Source organism: Coffea eugenioides, chromosome 2 (assembly GCF_003713205.1).
Source record: "Coffea eugenioides isolate CCC68of chromosome 2, Ceug_1.0, whole genome shotgun sequence".
Taxonomy (NCBI): Eukaryota; Viridiplantae; Streptophyta; class Magnoliopsida; order Gentianales; family Rubiaceae; genus Coffea; species Coffea eugenioides.
This window is the reverse complement of record NC_040036.1, coordinates 19,204,003-19,227,131: the sequence shown is the minus strand read 5'-3', so window position 1 is coordinate 19,227,131 and position 23,129 is coordinate 19,204,003. Positions and strand designations below refer to the sequence as shown.

General features: G+C 37.3%; 4 protein-coding genes across 7 annotated transcripts; all 4 read left to right on the top strand.

The window, feature by feature from the left end:
* Nucleotides 1-1,799: 1,799 nt before the first annotated feature.
* LOC113764065 (proteasome subunit beta type-1-like) lies at nt 1,800-7,064 on the top strand. 4 transcript variants are annotated; one of them, XR_003467453.1, is made up of 8 exons: nt 1,800-3,452; nt 4,147-4,338; nt 4,940-5,074; nt 5,143-5,238; nt 5,470-5,598; nt 5,688-5,830; nt 5,915-5,976; nt 6,626-7,064. XR_003467453.1 is itself a non-coding variant. In XM_027308108.1 (6 exons), the coding sequence occupies exons 3-6, from the start codon at nt 5,004-5,006 to the stop codon at nt 6,698-6,700; spliced, it is 333 nt and encodes a 110-aa protein (XP_027163909.1). In that variant the 5' UTR covers nt 1,800-3,452; nt 4,147-4,338; nt 4,940-5,003; the 3' UTR covers nt 6,701-7,064. The 4 variants fall into 4 exon arrangements, 1 of the variants encoding a protein (XP_027163909.1); XR_003467452.1 differs by having other exon boundaries at nt 5,137-5,238; XR_003467451.1 differs by having other exon boundaries at nt 4,940-5,238.
* A 258-nt stretch (nt 7,065-7,322) lies between these two features.
* LOC113758906 (probable long-chain-alcohol O-fatty-acyltransferase 4) lies at nt 7,323-7,964 on the top strand. Its single transcript, XM_027301584.1, has one exon. The coding sequence runs from the start codon at nt 7,323-7,325 to the stop codon at nt 7,962-7,964; it is 642 nt and encodes a 213-aa protein (XP_027157385.1).
* Nucleotides 7,965-13,866: 5,902 nt separating this feature from the next.
* LOC113761550 (U-box domain-containing protein 4) lies at nt 13,867-17,137 on the top strand. Its single transcript, XM_027304597.1, has 2 exons — nt 13,867-14,367; nt 16,037-17,137. Exons 1-2 carry the CDS (start codon nt 14,027-14,029, stop codon nt 16,884-16,886), a joined length of 1,191 nt encoding a protein of 396 aa, XP_027160398.1. The 5' UTR covers nt 13,867-14,026; the 3' UTR covers nt 16,887-17,137.
* Nucleotides 17,138-20,215: 3,078 nt separating this feature from the next.
* On the top strand, nt 20,216-21,799 carry LOC113758899 (probable aquaporin NIP-type). The gene is made up of 5 exons (XM_027301578.1): nt 20,216-20,350; nt 20,464-20,685; nt 20,796-20,993; nt 21,402-21,463; nt 21,571-21,799. Exons 1-5 carry the CDS (start codon nt 20,216-20,218, stop codon nt 21,797-21,799), a joined length of 846 nt encoding a protein of 281 aa, XP_027157379.1.
* The last annotated feature ends 1,330 nt before the right edge of the window (nt 21,800-23,129 follow it).

Below are 23,129 nucleotides of genomic sequence, written 5' to 3'. Positions count from 1 at the left end.
CCAAATATGTCCAAGTCAAGTGAGCTATTATTGGTTTTGGTTAATTTGGCTGCTTTTGCAAAAGGGTATTTTCTTCCGGGAATCTCCGGGGTCGCTGGGACTATAGAAATGGGGACCACGGGGCACGTGTGAATTTATTTATTTATTATTTATTGGTAGGACGTGTGAATTTTAATTAATGCTCACATGGCTGATCACATGTCCATGCCAGATAAAGTGGCGATGCATTCCCCAAATTACCACGCAATCAATTATGAGAGATGGAGAAAATTATGTGCTAAATTGTTTTTTTTTTTTTTGACGTCTAAATTATTATTCTTAGGTCTTTCGTTTGCTTTTTCTTCAGATTGATTCAGTTTCCTCTTGTAATCCGTTCCATGCAGGCGAGTTATTAAGAAATAGTTGTAACAACTATATATATGCCATGGATGAGATATGAGATGATGTGTCTCCAGAGCAGCATTCCCGAATTATCTGGATGAGTATTTTATTATTTATTATTCCCATTATTGTATGGCCGATGATTGAGTGAGTGCATGTCTTGTCTACTTGTATCGAGTGACTGCTTCGTACGAAACTACAATCTCTGAATATGTAATTATATTATTCTTGATTCATGTTGTCCGAACTAATTTCAATCCTTTTACGGGAAACAGCACATATTATTTAAATGCAAAATTACTTAACGTGAAGGAAAGGGAAAAATTGATCATATCTTCTTGAAAAAGTATTATATTACTAGTATTATTCAAATGATTGAGCCTAGCAAGCCACTAAAAAAAAAAACAATTACTTCCTATCTTAGTTTGGTATTCTGCAAGGCAAATTGGACTGATTCCACGTTTATTTTAAGTTGGTCACTGGATCAGACGGAGTGGATGGCTTACAAATTTATTAATGTCGGCCGCTATTTTACGGGCTTTTATTCCATTTGGTGTAAATTGGCCCATACAAATATCAGAAGTTGACCCACAAGCCTGACCCACTGGTTAAAGGAACCCAATTTCATCAATTTTCCCGTGCTTCCATTCTTGAAGTAGGATTTTTGAACTTGGTAACTTTTCACGGTTAAAATTTAAAATGCTGAGTGAAATCTCCGTAAGAATAAAACTGGGCAGGTACTTTTTCATCTTGTGTAATTAACAGGGTTTGACTAATATTCGTTATGATGAATTGACTGTATGTATACAACGAATAAATTCTTTGCTATAATAGAATGTCTTCGTCGCTAGTCAATTTGTTATAATCCTAGCAAAAATACACGAGGTTCTAATTGGAAATTCATCAAGAATTTTTTGAAAGAAATGAAGAAAATAAAAGAGAAATTCACTACGTCCAAGCTATTTGTATGAATTAATAAAAGTTTTTTGGAATTCAATATGGACCACACTATTTTTTTTTTTTTTTTTTTGACGTTGCCATTATTGACATTTTCCTTCCTAATACGGTAGATATATGTATATATACACATAGGTTGGCGGCTTTGTTGCAGTATAAAACCAAAGAAACCGTCATTTCTTCCATTGTGAACTAAAATATTTCAATTTCTCTCAAGAGAAGTGGCAGTAAAGACTTTTGGCCAAAACCCACAATAGAAAAAGTGGTTGAGACTCAATAAATCTTTTCTAAATATTAATATTTCATTTTGTTGTGTGTGTTAAAGACAATTGAATAATAGTACCATTTTGGAGAGTGCAATGCTCAATATTTACGACTGTCCTACAGAGAGAGGAGTATGCCTTTTCCCTGTGGTGTGCTAACATTTTGCTTGTTAACATAACACTCTAAGAGCCAAAGGCGTTACTGTTCATTTGCTTTTTCGTCGTCGTCGTCGTCGGTATCACGTGCCAAAAGCGTGTCTTATTCTACATTGGTTTTCACGTGACTTTCGTCGTGTTCACTTGATCCTTTTTTCCCGTTCGTTTAGCGCATCGTGCGATTTCAGATTGTTAGGCCTGTTCTCTAACCCTAGGTCAGACTCAAGCATTGAGCCGCCGCTTCTCATCTTCTTCTCTTCCTTTTCTTCTCTATTCTCTCTGTCCATTCCTCTAGGGTTAGATACACCTCTTCTTCTCAAACTCTCTCCGTTCCGTTTCTCTTCCTCTCTTTCTCTCCCCAGCTCTTACTCGTATTTATTCTGCATTTCTTGACCTGGCTCTTGCATTCTTTATCTGGGCCTCTCAGCAGCCGAGCTTTTCGCACACTTCCGCTACTTTTCAATCCGTCCTCAAATTTCTCTCCATGGCCCATCAATCACTTATTTGCTCCTTGCAGGCAAGAAAACTCATATTGCTTTCTCGATTTTCCAACAACTTCTCCATTCTGCAGCTTTCAAAATCCAATCTGAAATCTGCAATTCACTTCTCGCTACTCTGTCTTCCGAGGGGGGAACCTAAAGGATGCCCGCAAGGTGTTGGATGAAATGCTTCATAGAGGCTTCGCTTTGACTACAGTTGGTTTCGGTGTGTTCGTATGGCGGTTTTGCAGAAATGCTCAAGTGGGACAGATGTTGAAGTTGTTGGATGAGGTTATTCTCCTTCTCTCCTGCTTTGAGTTTTTTTTTTCTTTTCTCTTTTTTTTTTCCTTTTCTTTCACCAACACCGTCTTCTTCATATTGCGACGCCCATTGCTCTCTCTCCCTCAGTGGGTGGTGGTGGAATGGTGGCCGGCGGTGGGCGAATGTTGACCACTAATTATTAACATAACACTCTAAGAGCCAAAGGCGTTACTGTTCATTTGCTTTTTCGTCGTCGTCGTCGTCGGTATCACGTGCCAAAAGCGTGTCTTATTCTACATTGGTTTTCACGTGACTTTCGTCGTGTTCACTTGATCCTTTTTTCCCGTTCGTTTAGCGCATCGTGCGATTTCAGATTGTTAGGCCTGTTCTCTAACCCTAGGTCAGACTCAAGCATTGAGCCGCCGCTTCTCATCTTCTTCTCTTCCTTTTCTTCTCTATTCTCTCTGTCCATTCCTCTAGGGTTAGATACACCTCTTCTTCTCAAACTCTCTCCGTTCCGTTTCTCTTCCTCTCTTTCTCTCCCCAGCTCTTACTCGTATTTATTCTGCATTTCTTGACCTGGCTCTTGCATTCTTTATCTGGGCCTCTCAGCAGCCGAGCTTTTCGCACACTTCCGCTACTTTTCAATCCGTCCTCAAATTTCTCTCCATGGCCCATCAATCACTTATTTGCTCCTTGCAGGCAAGAAAACTCATATTGCTTTCTCGATTTTCCAACAACTTCTCCATTCTGCAGCTTTCAAAATCCAATCTGAAATCTGCAATTCACTTCTCGCTACTCTGTCTTCCGAGGGGGGAACCTAAAGGATGCCCGCAAGGTGTTGGATGAAATGCTTCATAGAGGCTTCGCTTTGACTACAGTTGGTTTCGGTGTGTTCGTATGGCGGTTTTGCAGAAATGCTCAAGTGGGACAGATGTTGAAGTTGTTGGATGAGGTTATTCTCCTTCTCTCCTGCTTTGAGTTTTTTTTTTCTTTTCTCTTTTTTTTTTCCTTTTCTTTCACCAACACCGTCTTCTTCATATTGCGACGCCCATTGCTCTCTCTCCCTCAGTGGGTGGTGGTGGAATGGTGGCCGGCGGTGGGCGAATGTTGACCACTAATTATACGGTGAAAACCTTTAAAGCAGGGCATCCGGTGAAATGTTGAAGATCCGCACAAGTTTAGATTAGTAGTTTGGTTTGGAATCTCATTACTTGATTCAATGCCACCCCTGATTTTGTTTCTCTTAACTTTTGCCGATGCTTTTCCTTTTTCCCTTTGATTTTACTTTTCTTGCTGGCTTGTGAAGGCTACCAAATTTCTCATTTTCTCTTAAATGTGTTTTGGTTGAGGTTTTCAGTGAAACATATAGGTCTAAGTAGAATAGAAATGTTAACGTTATGATTTTCTCATGGCTATAACAGATCCTGAAATCTCTTGCAATGGAAGGTCATTGGTTTTGTTAATGACTGCTTTGATCATTTCAACAATATCTGCTGTAAAATTGAAACAAATCCGCTATTTCCTTTTTATCAGAGCAGGATTCTATAGTTGAATTTCCTACTTTTCTTTTTATTTTTTTATTTTTTAAGAATATAAAGGACTTAAAATGACTGGTTGATTGAGTTTCTCGGTGCTTTGATTTTCAGGAAAGAAAATAGGAAGAAGATGAGAATATTACTAAGAGAATCAATAGGAGGAGCAGTGGTTCTCCTCTTGCACACGAAGAAGCTAGAGTATTGGGATGGTGTAATACTGGTGGCTCCAATGTGTTTGTTTATCCATATTGGCAGCAAAGAAGTTTTCTTGCTGCAGTATCCTTGGAGTTGATATTGATCGTGGTGAGTTTTACCAGTTTAATCTTTGTGCCCCTCTATTGACTTTTGCATGCATTTTTTCTTCTGAATGTGAATGAGAAAGAGTTTACCATAATGCATGAAAGTAGCCTTCCCCGTGTAGTGGCTTATCATGATGTATTTGTCATTTCCTTATTTGATTAAGCTTTTCTTTTTGTAGAATCTTCCGGCAATTTAGTAAGAAATATAATTGCGGTTGTTCTTTTAGTTTTTTTGAGGGAAAGACTTCTGAAATATCTTTTATGTGTTGATCCAAAATGTGTCATTTAATTACTTTAGCTGATGGTGAAGTCTAAATTCCGATTGGGATTTTTCTGGGTTGATTTATGTTATTTTTCTTGCCTCTAAGACTTCTGGCCTATGACTAGATTCTTTTCTCATGGCTATGGGAAAGTCTGCCATTTTACCCATACTTGATTTATGTTATGGGTTGATTTAGAGCAGAATGATTGAGTATCACAATAGAATTCCTAAGGCAGACTGGGATGCAATCTGATTTCTCTATTTAGTCGAACCATTTATCTTTGAAACTTTAATTCTACATTATTATTGATATTAGTTTTGGGGATATCGATCTTGATTTCAGACTATCTAATCCCCTACATCTCCACAACATTCTTGAAGACAAATGATTCAGCAAGTCTCAGCTCATGCTTTTACATGCATCTTATCGTTTTACAAATGAAGCATCATATCTAGCTCTAGCTCTGTGTATCCTCAGGTAAGACCTGTTCTGGCTTGTTTCTTTGATTTGTGAGTCCTTTTATGGTAAGGAATCTACAGTTACAGGTCTGTCTTGATTTTGGGTTGGCAATTCCAAAACTTAGTTCCCATGGGATGATATCTTCAGTAAAAGAACTCTTGGATCTTGCTCCAGCATGGAAGGTAAATATTCTGGGTCTTTCAAGATGTATTTAGAGATCAGATTTTGGTTTTTCCTAGGATTAAAATTTTTTTTTGAAAAGAGGGTTCTGTTTAAATCATTGGAAAATCTGTAGATATGATCACAATATACTGTGCTTCAATGACTCATTATAACCAAAATTTTCCTTCTGCAAGTGAGAGTGAACTATTGTGCTATAACTGATGTTTTAATGCTTTCTTTCTCAAATGTAGATATATCAGCATCAGCACAATAAACAAATGAGCACTCCTGCGATGGCTCAGTTGCTGTTGAACACCTTTTACTACAAGCGCTTCTTTGCTTACTATGCTTTTATGTTCTGGGGGAGCTTGATGGTCAAGGTATGCTTTCATTGATAGATGTATATTTTATTCACTTTAATCATCTCCAATTTTCATCTAGCCCTTTCTGCATTGTTAAACAACACTAGGGAAGGGGTGTGTCTTCACATGTGACGCCGTTGGATTCTATGAAATGGTTGGATATAGTTAACAAGGTTTTGGTTCTACCTTGACGATGCCTTTCTTGGATAACCAGCTAAAGTCTCCTAGCCCTCACTTATTACTTGCCAAGGTCTAGCTTCTCTCTAAATTTTAACAATATAGTTTGGTAATTATTTTGTTTATTCTGACTAAGTTGCAAATCATGCGTTGTCAGTATGTTGTTACGACCTGGTAAAGACATGTTTTACTTCTGCAACAGAAAGAGATATCTACACCGTAAGTTGATTCTGCCTATTCCCTTTCCCATGTTATTCTTAATTGAGAACGTTCAAGAAACCTGAGAACAATTTCTATAAGTTTCCAGTGTAGATCCCATATGTCTGCAAGGCAAAAAGAATGTGAAACTTCTAATTTGATTTAGCCCAATGAAGTTAATTGCAAACTTTGTAAGATGGTTCCTTAACAAGATAAATGATACCTTGTAGTGGGATCTGCTTATTGGTGTTTACTTAATGAATTTTATAAGTAAACCATATCTATTGGATATGTGTAAAAAGCTCATGTTTTGTCATCTAGAAGTATGTATGCACAAAAAAAAAGCCTATTCCCTGCTTGCTCCCTTTTTCTGCCAGATAAAATAGTTTTGGTCTTAAGGTGCATTTGCAGGCTTCACTTAGGCTATGTAGTGGTGTTTGATGTCTCAGTTGTAAGTGACATTGTGTTGAAATTTTCTGTTGCAACATCAACTCTTAGATGGCCTGGTTTACTTGAAAGTTGTTTTTGAATGGTGGTGTAGAGTTCCTTATAAATTGTCAGACTGCTTGATCGAGGCATTTGTGTGGACTATGGTTAACTTGTTTCTTCCCTTTCATGTTGTATAGTCTTGCCTATTATTTTTGTTTTACCATATTTATGGTGCTTGTAGGGTGACAAGCTGGAAATTTTTGTCTTGAATGCTGAGGGAACTCGATGTGAATGTATGGAACTGAGGAAGGATTGACGTGTTGTTGTAGTATGCTGGATCTATGGGTTGCCACAAGTGTGGAATGCTCCTAGCATAATTCGAGAGCTTTAATTTGGATGTTGGCTTGGGCTGTGTTCCATGGTTCTTAGTTATCAACCCTTGGATTTGGATTCTATGAAGATAGACGCGGAGCATGAAGCTGATATTTTGTTACCCATTTCCGAGTTTTATTTTCTTTGTTAAATTTTTATACATCTATGTTTGTCTTTAAACTATGGCATACCGAATACCCACTTTGCTATTCAGTTGCAAAAAGCACATGGCTAATGATAACTTTATAAGCCTTCTTGAATTATGATTATATATGAATTAGACTCCTCTTGACATTTATACATTTAAAGCACTGATACACTATCCAAACTTGTGAAAATCCTATGCTAAAAGTGTACTTTTTTCTGAATAAATTATTATTTTTTATTGTTTGAAAATTGGGCAGGGCATTTTATATTTCCGCGCGAAGCGCGGTTATGCCTCCTAGTAAATGACTAAGCACATACTTGTATAAGAAAATCTGCACTGCGATAACAACATTATCAAATACTGCCGTATTTGCTACCACCAGAGACACAGAGAGAGAGAGAGAGAGTCCGTGAGAGAGATGGGATTGGAAGTTGTAGAAGTAATCAGTGGATGGATGGAAGGAGAAATCAAGAGCTTCATCAAGGTATGGCTCCTAGTCATTGCATCACTAAGCTACTGTTACTCTGTCTCCAGAAATGTCCCAAAGGGACCATCCAGGCTCTTAACAACACTTCCTGTTGTATTTCTCAACCTTCTCCTCCCTCTCAACCTTCACACCTTGCATCTTGGAGTTTCAAGTGCTTTCTTCTTAGCTTGGCTTTGCAACTTCAAGCTCCTCATGTTTGCATTTGGCAAAGGCCCCTTATCAGATTCCTCTTTATCTCTTTCCCATTTTCTTGCCCTTGCTTGCCTCCCCATCAAAGCCCATCATCAAAACAACCCTTCTACCAAAACCACCCAAAAAGGCCTAAAATCACTATGGAATTATGGGATCAAGCTTTTACTCATCCCTTTGTTCCTTAAAGCTTATGATTACGAGGACCGTATTCACCCTAAGCTCACCTTGGTCGTATACACTATCCACATCTACGTTGGTTTGGAAACTTTGCTTGCCATAGTTGGAGGTCTGGCTCGAGCCAGTCTGGGCATAGAACTTGAGCCACAATTCGACGAGCCATACTTGTCCACCTCGCTTCAAGACTTCTGGGGAAGGAGATAGAATATTATGGTGACACGTGTACTCCGTCCATCAGTCTACCTGCCGGCACTTAATATTACACAACGGCTCACGGGCCGAAAATGGGCCCCTCTACCAGCAATTTTGGCCACTTTTATTGCTTCTGCTATGATGCACGAGTTGATTTTCTTTTACATGGGCCGAAGGAGGCCGACTTGGGAGATTTCCTGTTTTTTCCTGCTCCATGGGGTGTGCTTGGTGGTTGAGGTTGCACTGAAAAAGTACCACGGCCTATCGGGCGAAAGAGGGTTGCCGCGGATAATTGCGGCACCGTTGACCGTTGGATTCGTAATGGTTACAGGCTTTTGGCTATTTTTTCCGGAATTCTTACGGTCCAATGCGATGGTTAGAGCAAGTAAAGAGTACGAAGCGATGGGTGCCTTCTTTAGGGATTTTTATAGAGCTTTGTAGTGGCGCAAGTATCATATACACAAAAAGTTCAATAACATGATGAATGCTTGTTGTGATAATAAACCTCAAAAGTTTCAATTATATATTCCTGGGTATGAAATGTGATTCCTGGCTTGTAGGTTGTAGTATAATTAATATTCCTGGTATGATGAGGAACGAGAGAGGCTTAAACTGGAATTTAAAAAAGCAACTGATATATGCAGATGCAGCAGCTAGGGTTGTCTTGTCTGACTCATAATTCATAAAGGTAAAAGTTTGATGTAATTGAGTTACACGTTGGATTAGTTACTGGTCTCGGGCTGTCAAAAGTAGATATTTAGGGTGTGTCGTGTAAGTTGATTGACATGATTTATCCTGAGCCTTACCAAAAAAAAAAAGTAGCTACTGTCAAATCAGGAACATAAAAGTAGCTACAATTATTAAGATTGTGCTTACCTTCAGTCCACGGTTAATAATTTCTCAGCCAGTCACTAACTTGTTTGGACTAGAGTTTTCTGTAGACAAATTTTTAGATTTTTGTAACCACATTTCTCAAACTTTTTTTTTTACTTTACATATATTTAGGGTGTGTTTGGATTGCAATTTTTTTTTTTAAAAAAAATTAATACATTTTTCATGAAGACATTTTTCAATCACCTTTTTATCTCATATATATTAAATCGTTACAGTAATTTTTATACAAAAAGTCCAGAAAAATGCAATCCAAACAAATCGTATACAGTGTATTTTTTTCCCTGAAAGTTCAAAAAATAACAATTCAAATGAGAGCTGACTACGATAAACACAGATCAACTTTCGAAATGCTTTTCAACACAAATTCCAATACACTTTTCAAATTATTTAGTTTTCACAATCGCTTAATTAATTTAAATGGAAGAGCAATTGAAATATGAAGGCTGGGCAAAATCTACAATCCTTGGTGCCTTATTTGGTCCTAGCTGTTGAGTGAAGTGCATTGAGCCCAATATACAGAGCCCAGTTGCTATGAGGCTGCCAATGCTCTACATTTAATTGAACTGATAATGCTGAAATTTTTAAATTTTAGAAATCAGAAGTCTTTCCTACACGGCCTCAATGCAAATTTTATTTATTGTCGAACTTTAATTACAATTCAGGAGTCTCCCATGCATGGCCTCAATACAGAGTTGGCTTTGTATTTGATTTTGCATGGGCTTTGCTGTTTTCTTCATTATTATTTTTTTACTCTGCTCTTGAACCTCTACAGAGTGTGCAAAGACAACCCATATCTATCTAATCTCCAATGACAAAAGCAATCGAGATTTGAATGCTATTGCATGGACCAGGGTGTTACAGAAAATCCCAACAAAAAAGATTAAAAGTTAAATTAAAAAAGAGAGACAGTTAAAAAGTGGTATGTCTATTGAAAGGGAAATTTCCTCCCAAATGGAAGAAAGGTTGGCAAAAAAAATCACTTGAAACTCAAGAAATGAATATTTTGTTCATACATCTTTAATTCCCCAAAAAATATATATATATATATTTTTTTGAGGGCTCTTCTCTTTTTTTTTTTTTCCTTTTCCATTGTCATCATTTACACGTATTCTAATCTATTTTAGAGAGGGATGACCCTCCACAACAGGGTCACGAGAAATTTACATGAACTGAACTACCAACGTACTCATATGGATCTAAGTAAAATTACGTTAAGTGACAACTTTGGGTGAGAAAAAATGTTTGAATCATTGACCTCTCGTTCCACAGAACAAGATATGTGATGGTCAATTATTCTATAGGTATAGACGAAACTTGTACTCTACACCGTGACACGTAGGAAGAAACCAAAATCATACTCCATAGGGCCCGCCTTCTTACAATTACCTTCCACCGTTATTCTTGTTTGCGATTATCTGATCAACATTAATCAGGTGCTAATAATTGTAGCTCCAAATGATAGGTAACCTCGAAATCTTTATGAAGAGGTCCCACTGGCCATGTCTAATTAATCAAGACCCACTTTGCTTTGGCCAAAGCCTAAAGCATGTAAAAACGAAAAGAACAGGGCATTCATTTCAGCATTTATAAATCTGTACCTTGTTAGATTTCTGTCAACCAATAGATCAATTCATGACTTAATTTTTCTCTTCTCTGAAAAGTATGTTTGTGGATTAAGGCTTCAAGCTCATTATTAGATTAGTAAAAATCATCCTCGCACAAGAAGTTAAAGACAGCAAGTACAACCGCACGTGTTACGAACTTTCATAGAGGAGAAAGGCCAACCTAAATATCTCAGCCAACAGGAAAGAAGGCCACGCAACGACAACGTGTTTTGCTACCTGAGTACACAGAGTACCATTTCTAGTCTTCAAATTTACCCTACGAAATTGGCAGATTGCCATTTTTTTCTCTGAACTCATTTCTTAATCATATTTCTACCATATAAATATATCATATCGTTATAGTAATTTTGCTACAAAATTTTCAAAGAAATGGCAATCCAAACAGGCTCAGGTATGAAAATCAAAAGCTAAATAACCAAAATTTTGTGCCCTGAATTTCAAGGAAAATGCCTCAATTGGCCAATTACGCCGGTCCTCAATTAGCCTTAGAAAGCATACGCATGGCGTTTTCCATCGCCGTCATGTTAAATGCCAGCAAAGACTGCGTTCTTCCCAATCAAAAGGAGAAAAAGGAATACAAAAATGGAAAGACTACGTCGACCGACGGCAGCAATGAATGTCGGTCCAGATTCCAGAGTACGTATACGGTATCCTCCTTCAGCATTCATTTTTTTTTTTGTCAGCGACGATACATTTGTATAACCTACTCTATCCTAATCTAGGGGGAGGGGGAGCCTAAGGAGGCTGTTGTAGGGGCTAGTGGGTATACAGACCCAACTAGATCAAGGAAGTGTTATAGCACAACCCTTAGATTTTTTTTCGCTGCTGGTGAGGTTTGAACCCTCACCAACAGCTCAAGGAGGGACTTAAGTCCCTCCCTGGTGGCCACTGAGCCATTGGCCCAGTGGTTCCTTCCTTCAGCATTCAAACTTGACACTTTTTTCTAACATACTTGTTTTGGTACATTTTGAACTTTGAATGCCCTCACCACTCCTCAACATAAATTATGGCCACGGACTAACACTCATGAAAAGATATTTAGAATGTTTACGTAGACAAACATGACCCCGTTGGAGGAGAAGGAATTCACGGTTTATGGCTTCATGCCTAAATGAAAATTTGTACGCTAACGTATAATTTATCCTATTTCAATTCCAGAAAGGAAATAGTGTATTGTTTGGTTTGCACCTTATATACACATATTGATTTGTTGGCATCATCAACACATGTTTTAATCATCTTTTTATCTCACATATATTACATCAAAAAAGTGCTACGGTATTTTTTTAAACAAAAAATTATCCCAAATAATCCCCTATCACTAGAAAATTTAGATTAATCAACATTAAGAAATTTAATTTAAACTATCCTCGTTAAGACAATATTGTCTCATAAAATTGTTCAGAAACAATAAAAAAGGAGATTGATTGAAATAATGACAGAGCAACTTATGAAATGTTTTTTGTTAATGCCGGAGGTTATTTGTTATATCTTAAAATCCAATGAATAGGTTGAACTTTATAATTCGTACAAATTCTAAAAGCTTTGAAGAATAGCGCACGCACAGACACAATACAACGAAGCTCTCTCTCTTTTTTCTTTTTTCATGTTCGTCGGTAAGAGGGTGCTTTCCTTGGGAAATAAAAACTAGTCGTCCGCTTTATGAATGAAAAGTTGGAATACTCGGGATTGTATGGTACAAGCAAACCATAAATTTGTGTATTACGCATTATAATTGGCAAATACTAAAGCCCTCGTCTCATAAGTCAATTCATCACTTAAACTTAATGGATTCAAATCTTAATATGTTCAGATGCGTTTGATAAAAAAAATTAAATATCTAAATTAATTAAGTGATATTGCATTTCTTAGGCAAAACTTATTTTCAAAAATAAGTAATAAACTATTAATTTATCAATGAATATGATATACACTCAAATATATTTGATTTAATATTTAATAATTCAATAATTTAATGAATTCAGACTTTAGATTTCAGTTTTATCAAACGGAGCATAAGTTGAACTTGATTTACTGATTCATTTGTAGAGTATGCAGTATAAAGAACAATAGTCGTGTGAATCTCAAGATTAGTTTTCTTACATCGTTATCGACTATATGTCACTACACCATGTGGCTATAAAATATACTGCATAGAATAGAAGTCCATGTGGCTATAAAATATACTGCATAGAATAGAAGTGGTAATCGATGTAACTATATGATACATAGAGTACGAGTATTTTTCTATCATAATTTGGGTGCAATATATATTTTGTTAGAGCTTTCAAATTGTGCTTTGCATTTGTGCACATGCAATGGGAGAAAATGGATCAACACAAACTAGTATGAGCACATAAGTTGTTGGAGATCATAAGTTAGAGTTGTTAAAGTGGGTAATTCAAACTTATTCGGGCTAGTCATAAATAAATAATGAGTACCGTTGGATCAATTTATGTGTACTCATTTAATAAAATGGGTGAAAATGGATCAATTCATTTATACTCAATTAATAAATGAGTATGGATATACTTAATTACTTACTTATGACCCGCTTGAAATTTTTGTTTGCTTTTTTTTTTTTAATATTATTTAACAAGGAATGACGACATGTTATTGTTATTGAATTAGTTAGAGATTTAAATTTATCCGCTTAACATCCATACGAAATTGAGTTTAGATGTCCAATTGTTTGTGAATGGTGCATAGATGGGTGCTACGAATTAACCTAATATCTACGAATTAAATAAGTTCACACGATTTATCCATCTAAATCCATTCAAATTTTATTACATATCTAAATCTACTTTTGGCTGAACAGCATATTTCAACGGATAAATATAAATGAGTTGGGTTATGATTGACACTTTGATTATAACTACGCCTACGCAACTAACACTTTTGAGTTAGCAAGCAAGAAAAAGTACGGAGTACCACCTGTTTCTTGGGTGATGGTATCTGAGAACACATAAAAGAGAAAGCAAACAAGCAAGAAAAAGTAGGATTATACTGTACTAATTCACCAGGACGCTTCCTGATCCACTTTAATAAAGGCGGGATCAATTTAAAACCGATCCCTGCCCCAAGGCAGAATAGCACACGAGGCCACAACCTTCCTAGCTGCCAATTGAAGCAAGGGCAAAGGCAAGCAGTTGAAACACGAAAATCTCCCTACCCCTGCCATAGGGTACCCCACCTAACGCCGGCCCCCACTCCACAGGCCCTAGCCCTTTTTTATCCCTGCTAGGAGCAAATTTTCTTTTTGTTGGTGACGACACTGCCCCTATAACTGTTGCTTAACGCCACGGCACCCGTCCTCACAATTTCTCTCGGCCTTACGTTTTTTTTTTTTTTTTTGGGTATTTACCAACTAATAACAACGCCCCTCCCATTCATTCATTCATTCCCCCAAGTCCCAGCCCTTCTACCTCAGATTTTTTTCTCTCACCAATCCATTTTATTCTTTCATCCTACTAGCCAGTACTGGCCTTGCGTACAAATAATTATCTCCCAAAGTCCCAAATAACGGGCGAATAAAAAGAACACAGTAGTAAAATGGACTTGCCGAACCACCACGGTGTCGCTGCTACAGCTCCTACCGAAGCAGCAGTAGCAACGACAACCGCCGGCGCAAGTCCCGATACAGATGTGCCTCTTCGCAGTCCGAGCCCATCTAAAGTCAGTGAAATACTCCATCTCATTCAATCCGACGACGTACAACAAAAAGTTGAAGCCGCCAGGGAGATCCGCCGGCTTGCCAAGACTTCCCAGAGGTACCGTCGTCATTTCTCTGACGCCGTTAACCCCCTCGTGCAGATGCTCCTTTATGCTAACTCCGTTGAGGCCAACGAAGCCGCCCTTCTCGCCCTCCTCAACCTCGCCGTCAAAAACGAAACGTGAGCATCTCTGATAACTACGTCCAACTACCTTTTTGCGCTTATACTGCGACTGGTCTACTACTACTGCTACCATTCATCTTAGTTTATATTGGGTGGATGTAATTTTTAATAAGCTGAATTTGTTGGGGGGCTTTCTGAAATTTTTACCTTTTAAGGTTGTTTTACCGTCGCTTTCTAGCTTTTTTCCATGGGATTCAGTAATCTACATAAAGTAAATATTGGTGTGCTACTACCTTTTTTCATCTTCTGTGCTTCTTTTTTGCTTTAATTTTTTTTTCCACTTGGTATTGGATTGGTTGCCCAAAAAAAGGTATGAAGCAGTAGTGATAAAGCTTAACTTGCCTTAGGTAATGATACTCAGCTTTCATGGTCCTCTTTTTTTTTTTTTAACTGGATATTGTGATGTTTTTCTTGCTCTGAAAATTAATGTAAATTCCAAATTAGGGAAACTTAGCTACGATTAGTAGAGACAACTATGATAAATTGCCTCGAATTTGGAAAAGGAAAAAATTGAAAAATTGTTAAAGCATATTCAAGCAAGAAGCTTTCCTAAGGATGACTTGGATCTAATGCTTCAAATATCAGATTGGTTAGGTTTAAAGGTGAGATTGTTCTTTTTGTTCACATGTTACGCTTTCTTTTTTAAATGTTTCCTCCCTCTTTACTTTATTTCCTCTCTGATGATCTCCTTTTTTACCTTTTCTCTTTTTTCTCGTGGCCACTGCCTTGTTTGTGAAGCCTCTGCCTTGCCTTGATTCTCTGCCAGAAAGGGAAACTTTATTGTCTTCATCAGACTGCAAAATAGCGTATTAACTGAAATTTGTCGATAAACTGGATTAGTGCTTCTAATAAAAAATTGATTGCATCTTTTTAAGCTTGGCCTTTGAGAATTTTACCAATTCTATTCCAAAGCAATATGAACAATTTATTTATCTAAGTTTGTCAGTCAAAAGTGAACCTCTTTCTTCGATATTGGGAGGGACTAGTACAGTTTTGTTATTTGATTTTTTTTTTTTTTAAGGATGTTAGCGTAGTGTCGATCGGTGAGCTACACTCTGCTTTTCCTAACTTGATCAGATTATAGTTGGCTTGCATATGCAAAAAGAGTTCATAGCTCTAGGAGCCTATTTTAATTACTAATCAACTGGCAGTCAACTTGATTGTAACGATGCGTCTAGCTGACGCCATTTCAGCTCTGGGTCTAACTCAATATCACGCAAAGTGGTTAATTTGCTTCCTTCGTGTATCTCAGAAAGATGTTACTGCTGTGACCAGAGGAAGAACCTATACTTGTTTGTGACATTGAGTGCATCTGGGAATGCAAAACTTCAACTTACAGAAGTTTTCCCATTCCTTCTACAGGGTTTTTGATGGGCTGCAATGCACAAAGGATATATCGTGCTTCACATTTGCAATTTGATTATTTGAACCTTGTTAGATTTGTAGGAATTTGATAATCAAGGAAATGCTGATCAGCGAATACGTCGTGTAGTCACCAGTTAATTAAATGACCTCGGTTTGCATCTGAATATATTCAGCCGTGCCTGTTGCTTATTTGCTGTCAGTTTAGCCATGTACTGAGGGGTGCCAATTTCAGGGCATATGTGCCTTGTTGGCTCCTTCTCTTTAACAGCATCTAATTGATTTATTTTATATTTCTTGGCAGGAATAAGATAAGTATAATTGATGCTGGTGCTCTTGGGGCCATCGTAGGTTTTCTTCAGTCGGAACATCCATTGCAGGAGCATGCAACTGCAGCCTTGCTAACATTATCTGCTTCATCTGTAAATAAGCCAATTATTAGTGCTGCTGGGACCATCCCTCTCCTCGTGGAAATCCTAAGAGATGGATGCATGCAAATGAAGGTTGATGCTGTTATGGCTCTTTATAATCTCTCGACTCATCCGGGCAATTTAAACCTAATTCTTCAAACAGAACCAGTTCCTTGTATAGTTGATTTGATAAAATCTTCTAAGAAGTCTTCAAAAACAGCTGAAAAATGTACAGCTCTCGTGGAATCTTTGGTAGGCTTTGAAGAGGGCAGAATTGCATTGACATCTGAAGAAGGTGGAGTACTTGCAGTTGTAGAAGTGCTTGAAAGTGGTTCTCTTCAAAGCCGGGAACATGCTGTAGGAACACTTTTGACAATGTGTCAGAGTGATCGGAGTAAGTATAGGGAACCAATTCTACGGGAAGGCGTAATACCTGGTCTTCTTGAGCTTACCATTCAAGGATCACCGAAGTCCCAGTCAAAAGCGCAAATGCTTCTGCGGTTGCTAAGAGACTCTCCTTATCCAAGGTCTGAGCTTCAACCAGACACCCTAGAGAACATAGTTTCCAGCCTAATATCTCAGATAGACGGCGAGGATCAAGCAGGGAAGGCCAAGCAGATGTTAGCCGAGATGGTACAAGTTAGTATGGAGCAGAGTTTAAGACATTTACAGCAGAGGGCCCTGGTATACACTCCAGCTGATTTGCCAGTGGCTAGTTGTGCATCTGAGGTTTCATCTAAGTGAATTTTGATGGGTCAGCTTTTACTTTTTCTTATGATTACAGGTTTCCCATGTAAACTTTTGTGTGATAGGTAAAAATATCATAAAACCATGCCAGTCCTGGCCCATTCTGACGGGTTCCAAGAGACTGGTAAGTGTCAATAAGCTGGAAAGTTTTGAAAGGCTGGTATCGTAGGTATTGTGTGCTACCAGTGTTGTACCATACGACGTGTACTGAAAGCTTGTATGATATGTGAATGATTTCTTTGCACCTATTCTTCAAATGTTCCGGGGCTCCGAAAGTTGCATTTTCTAATTTTCCTGCTGCCAGTCTCATCAAGGTCCATGACAACCAGAAACATTCAATAATGGCTATAGGCAACTCTCGTGGTGCCTAGTCTCCGTACATGCGCTGCGTTAATAGTGTGGCAATAGCCAACGATGCATCGCACCAAACAACAAATTCTGGTAGGCACAAGAATATTAGGTGCAGCAACCTTCTTAGGCAGTAACTAAAGGCTATGCGGTGCGAGCAAAGTCTTTAACATAATAGTAATCTTATCCAAAATATCAAAGGAGGTGAGTCACTAACATGAGATAGAGATTCATTTTTTTTTTGAAAAAAGATGAATTACTTTTTATTCTCCTATGGTTTGATGTTTTATCACATAAACCCTCTATGATTTAAAAATTCATATATAATCTTCTCATGATTTGAGTTAAAATATCACCATTAGTTTTTCCATTAAAACTAACAATCAATGGTAAAAAATCAAAATGAAACTACTAATTGACAAATTCACCATTTCATTACATTTTTTTTTCTTTTTTCCTTCTCTCTCTCTCTCTCTCTCTCTCTCTCTCTCTCTCTCTCTAGGGAAGAGAATGAGATGATTTCCTTATCCAAACAACCGCAAATAACACACACACACACACCCACTACCTAAGGGAAACCCACAGCCCAACCCAAAAGGCATGCTGACTTTCAAGCTACACTGAGGACCTTAAGAGAATGAGATGATTTTGAAAACCTATATTTAGCCTACAAAATCTTAATTTTCTCCAAGTACAAAAGAGATGGGTGGGAAATAAAAAAATAAATAAGAAACAAAAAGGATGGAGGGGAAATATAAAACAAATAAATAAGAAACAAAAATACCCAAATCTTTTTTGACTACAAATATCATTATAGGTTTTTAAACCAAATCTTTAATGGTATTTTCTAATTCTTATTTATCTACTTTTATATTAATTTCTTCTATTTTATGTTTGGAGGAAAAAAAGAAGTAATGAAAAGGTAAATTTGTTAATTTATTATTTTAACTTTGACTTTTTACTTTTGACTATCAATTTTAATTGAAAAAACTAACTGTGACACATTAGTCCAAATCATGAGGGGATTATATATAGATTTTTAAATCATAGACGAGTTATATGATAAAACACTAATTTACACGAACGTAAAAGATAATTTATCCCTTTTTTTAATGAATAAATCTTATATACATTGACAGTGCATACACTATCATTGTTGGATCCATGCCACATGTGTAAAAATTAAATTTTAAATTCAAATTGTGCATAATTGTCATTCATCCAACGCTGACTGTGTATATACTATTAGTGTAAGAAATATTAATTTTTTTTTAATTTAGAGATATGTGTTAGTTATGGAACTTATCCACTTGTACATATTGCCTTCATTAAAATTTTAAACGATTTTTTTCCTTTTTTTGCCTAAATCATCTCAATTTATATCCAAAATGGAAACTCCATCAATCAAAATCAAGTTACCCAGTTCTTCAAAGAGTTGCAAGACTATAAACAGTCTCAAGTATGGCGACCAGTTTTGATAAACTTTAAGGGGAACTAATAATCTCAAAAATGGATGGCGTTGAAAAGCAAAACACAAGGAATCTGAAAAGCGATGAGAACAATTTCAAAATCAATCAGCTCTAATTACCTAATTTCCTAAGTTTGCAGTCAGGTAATCACCTCAACCATTTCATCTTTTATTAGGAGACGGATCAGTCGATTAGTTCACACAATTTGGACACACGTATAGGGCTGTCAACGGGTCGGGTCCGGGCCGGAATTATTATTCCGGACCCGGACCTGAATTACTATACCCGACCCGGATCTGACCCGTTTACCCGACGGGTCTTTTATTCTATGTTCCGGATCCGGATCCGGCGGGTCCCGGATCCGAGTCGGGTCTACCCGAACAAATTTAGCAAAATTTATAATTTCTAATAAAAATGAGAAAAAAATATATTTGTAAACTAATTTCTAACTAATGCAAAGAAAAAACCAAATAAGAAAAGAAATCAAATTGACTTTACTCAAAAACATCACCCTAATCAAATTATATTGATAAATATATATATTTTAAATTATTAATTCATTTATATCCGGATCCGGGTCTAATACGGGTCGGAATACTATATTCCGTATCCGACTCGTTTTTTTGTTTGACAAAACGGATCCGGATCCGGATCCGAGAAATGGAATTAAATTTCTACCCATACCCGCAATAATTTCACGGATCCGGTCCGGATTCGGGTCTAGACCCGACCCGTTGACAGGCCTACACACGTAGCTCAAGAAACTAGTTCATTTACTTAAGAGCCCAGTTTTGGAAACCTAACAATGTAGTTTCACCATTGACATGTATGTAAAGAAGAAGGATGGGTTGGATTCGAATTCTCCCACTTATGCTAGCAAAAAAAACATGTAATGTATACTCCTACTGAGCAAAAGAGATGAGCATTATATTTTTGTAAAAATTGTTATCAGTGTATAATGACATTTATCCGAACATTTATATGTTAGAGCATGGGCTTTTTTCCTTACCTTGTTTTAATTTTTATTTTGAAAAAAGGAAAATAGTGCCTTAATTTGTGGAGGATTTGGTCAAACTACGACTAATCTTATGTAAGACGGAATTGTTATTTGCAATCCCACTTTTTGTTAATCACACCCTTACCATCGTTTTAATTTATATAGTTTTGTATGTAATGAAACAAATAGTGAGAGTGCAAATAGCAAAAAATGGAGTGTAAATAGCACCTCTCTATTTAAAAATAGTAAGTAATATAAGCTGTATAGTACTCAGTTTTTAACGGATATTTGTTGGTTATAATTAGATGCAACTTATCTCCTAAAAACCTTATCCAACTGTACACCTCATCTTGAATAGGATTTTAAACGAAAATCTTTTGCCTAAACATCTATATTTATCCCGCAAAATTCTCAGTTACATAATCCTTCAAAACTGCATGATTTCTTCCGGCCTTTACAACTTGTACTGATCGCGGATTGCAAGGTTATAAACAATACATACAATCCCACGTATGGCTGCCGGTATTGATAGAGTTGAAGAGGAGGAAATCTCAAGAATGGAAGAAGGCGTTGAAAGCAACAAGCGGGAATACGATTATCACAAGGGTTTTTTCTCATCAAAAGATATCATTATCATCCTGCAGAAGGTCAATTATATTTGTTAACGTACCTTATTTTCCTGTGCGTGACATCGTAAAATCAATAATAATATGTTCGCTTCCCCTGCTTACAATTACATGATGGTTTTTGCAATTCTCAGATTGTAGCAGAGGTGGTTGGGACCTACTTTGTAATATTTGCCGGGTGTGGCTCAGTTGTTGTGAATAAAATCTATGGCAATGTCACATTTCCAGGCGTTTGCGTGACGTGGGGACTGATAGTGATGGTCATGGTTTACACCGTGGGTCATGTTTCTGGGGCTCATTTTAATCCTGCTGTCACAGTTGCATTTGCCATCTTTCGTGGGTTTCCCTGGAGAGAGGTTAGACCATTCAATCTTCAAATTTGTGGGATATGATTGAAACCTACTTTTAACGCAACTCCCTCTAAACATTTTTATTTATTTGATCGTGAATAATCCACAATGTTCAGGTGCCTCTGTACATTCTGGCTCAATTGATGGGCTCGACTCTGGCCAGTTGCACATTGGCTTTGATGTTTGATGTGGCTTCCGACGATTATTTTGGTACCGTACCAGCTGGGTCCGATGGACAGTCTCTTGCCATAGAAATTATCATCTCCTTCCTATTAATGTTCGTCATCTCCGGCGTCGCCACGGACAGTAGAGCGGTAATCCTCCCTATATGTATACATACATATATATTCTTCGTGCGCTGAGGCTCGTTTTGCATTAGACATTGATCTCATCTACTGACTCCGTGGCGGAGGACTTGGGGCGCATTCAGAACTTGTAAAAGAGTTGGAAAAGAAAAATTGCTATGTTTTTCGTGAACACATTTTCCAATCACCGTTTTACCTCACGTATATCAAATTGTTACAGTAATTTTTCTACAAAAAATCCAGAAAAATACAATTCAAACATGACCTCAGAATCCAAAATCTCATTCTAAAAAAAAGGGAAAAAAAAAGAAGGCAAGACTTAAGTATGGTTTTGAAAAGCATTTGAAAAAGTTCAATACTCTCAATATGTCCATGCAAACTCCTGAGTGATTTTTCTTGAATTTTTGAAATGTGTAGATAGGAAACCTGGCAGGAATCACAGTGGGAATGACCATCATGCTAAACGTGTTCGTGGCAGGGTATGTAATCTGTACTATTTGGATTTGAACAGTATAAAAATCTTCCTATCTTGACGAAGAAAACTGTTCAACCGACCGAGTTTAACGGGATAATATTTCGAGTGCAGGCCAGTTTCGGGTGCATCGATGAATCCAGCAAGGAGCTTTGGTCCAGCCATAGTTAAGCATGTTTATAAAGGCTTATGGGTTTATATAGTTGGACCAATTATCGGAACCATACTCGGAGCATTTGTCTATAACTTGATCAGGTACACTGACAAGCCGCTCGAAGAGCATTTGAAAGGCGGATCATTTCGCAAGAGTCTTTCCAGAAAATATTTTGATAATTCTAGCTAGGGATGAAGGCTTGTTTGCCCTGGAGGCTTGGACATGTAAATATTTGAAAAGTATTTAGTGTCTGTTGCTTTATGTGCTTCAACTGTTTTGGTTATGATTTGTGGATCTTCTTGTGAAACATTTGTTTATTACTCAATATGAGGTTTTTTACCCAGTATCTTCCAATTTCTGCTTCCCAGTCTACTCACCTTTGTCGTCTCTTAGTTTGGATTGTTATTTTCTACGTATCACAGAATTTTTCTGCAAACAACTTGTCATTTCTTGAGTCATATTTTGTCTTCTTTACCTTTGTCGTCTCTTAGTCGCGAGCATGGGCGACGCGACGGACAGAAAGAGGACATGAGCATTGGGGCTTTAAACGATGAAAGGTCTCAAAACATGCAATCCTATTTCAAGAATGACTACTAAGATTGTCTTTAAAATTAGGTAAATGGACCGGATCTTTGGGATTATTTAGTTTGTTACATTCAAATATGACGAGATACCGAGTTGAGTCGACGGGACATTGGTCAAATGGTTAAGGTTGAAATCTCAAATATTAGTTGGGATTCAAATTTCCAGTTTTTTGGAAAACAAAAAGGACAATAAGTACATTAACAAGTGCCCATATGCAATTGTTAAAAAACTCCTTCATACTTTTAGGTCAAAGAAAGATGCATTATACTCGTATAATTAAAGGAAAATATTATAGTAAACATAAATTTCAATGAGCGACCAAAACATTAAATGGAAGATGGAAGGAAAATCTCAATAAAGGAACAAATTGTAATAGCAAGAAATTTGTTGGTGACTTGTGATACACCTCATCTAAATGTGAGAAATTGAGTCATGAAAACATGCTATGTACCTGTGCATGATTCTGAACAATGTTAAGTTAGGGAGGACAATGTACATGGTTACACACTTCATATATGTTCACAATTTGAGTGACTTATCATCACCAGCAGGATCAAGCAAGGTGATCCAATATGTAGATTGTGTGGAGAGGAAAATGAGACAATAGAACATGCATTGCTTAACTGCGGCTATGTCAAAGAAGTATGGAGGATAGCCCCAATCCAATGGGAAGGAATTATGAACCAGTAGGGATGCTTCAGAAGATGGTGGACCACAGTTGCAGAAGCAAAATCAAGAAGAAAGGGCAATGAACACCTTTCCTTAACTGCCAATATTCTTTGGCAGATCTGGAAAAGTAGAAATGAGAAAGAATTCAATGCAAAACAACCCCTCAATGAGAACAATACAAAAAGCTCAGGAGGAATGGCTGGAATTCAAGGAAGCCACGGTAAAGGCATCAAGAATGAGCACAGAAGAAACAGGAACTCAGGAA

Bases quoted from the DNA above. Each gene is read 5' to 3' on its own strand.
- LOC113761550 (XM_027304597.1), top strand. From the start codon at position 14,027: ATGGACTTGCCGAACCACCACGGTGTCGCTGCTACAGCTCCTACCGAA. The intron at 14,368-16,036 runs GTGAGCATCTCT...ATTTCTTGGCAG, and splicing joins CTCGCCGTCAAAAACGAAAC to GAATAAGATAAGTATAATTG.
- LOC113758899 (XM_027301578.1), top strand. From the start codon at position 20,216: ATGGCTGCCGGTATTGATAGAGTTGAAGAGGAGGAAATCTCAAGAATG. The intron at 20,686-20,795 runs GTTAGACCATTC...CACAATGTTCAG, and splicing joins GTGGGTTTCCCTGGAGAGAG to GTGCCTCTGTACATTCTGGC. The intron at 21,464-21,570 runs GTATGTAATCTG...TTTCGAGTGCAG, and splicing joins CTAAACGTGTTCGTGGCAGG to GCCAGTTTCGGGTGCATCGA.
- LOC113764065 (XM_027308108.1), top strand. From the start codon at position 5,004: ATGCTTTTACATGCATCTTATCGTTTTACAAATGAAGCATCATATCTA. The intron at 5,075-5,180 runs GTAAGACCTGTT...TCCAAAACTTAG, and splicing joins CTAGCTCTGTGTATCCTCAG to TTCCCATGGGATGATATCTT. The intron at 5,239-5,469 runs GTAAATATTCTG...TCTCAAATGTAG, and splicing joins ATCTTGCTCCAGCATGGAAG to ATATATCAGCATCAGCACAA.
- LOC113758906 (XM_027301584.1), top strand. From the start codon at position 7,323: ATGGGATTGGAAGTTGTAGAAGTAATCAGTGGATGGATGGAAGGAGAA.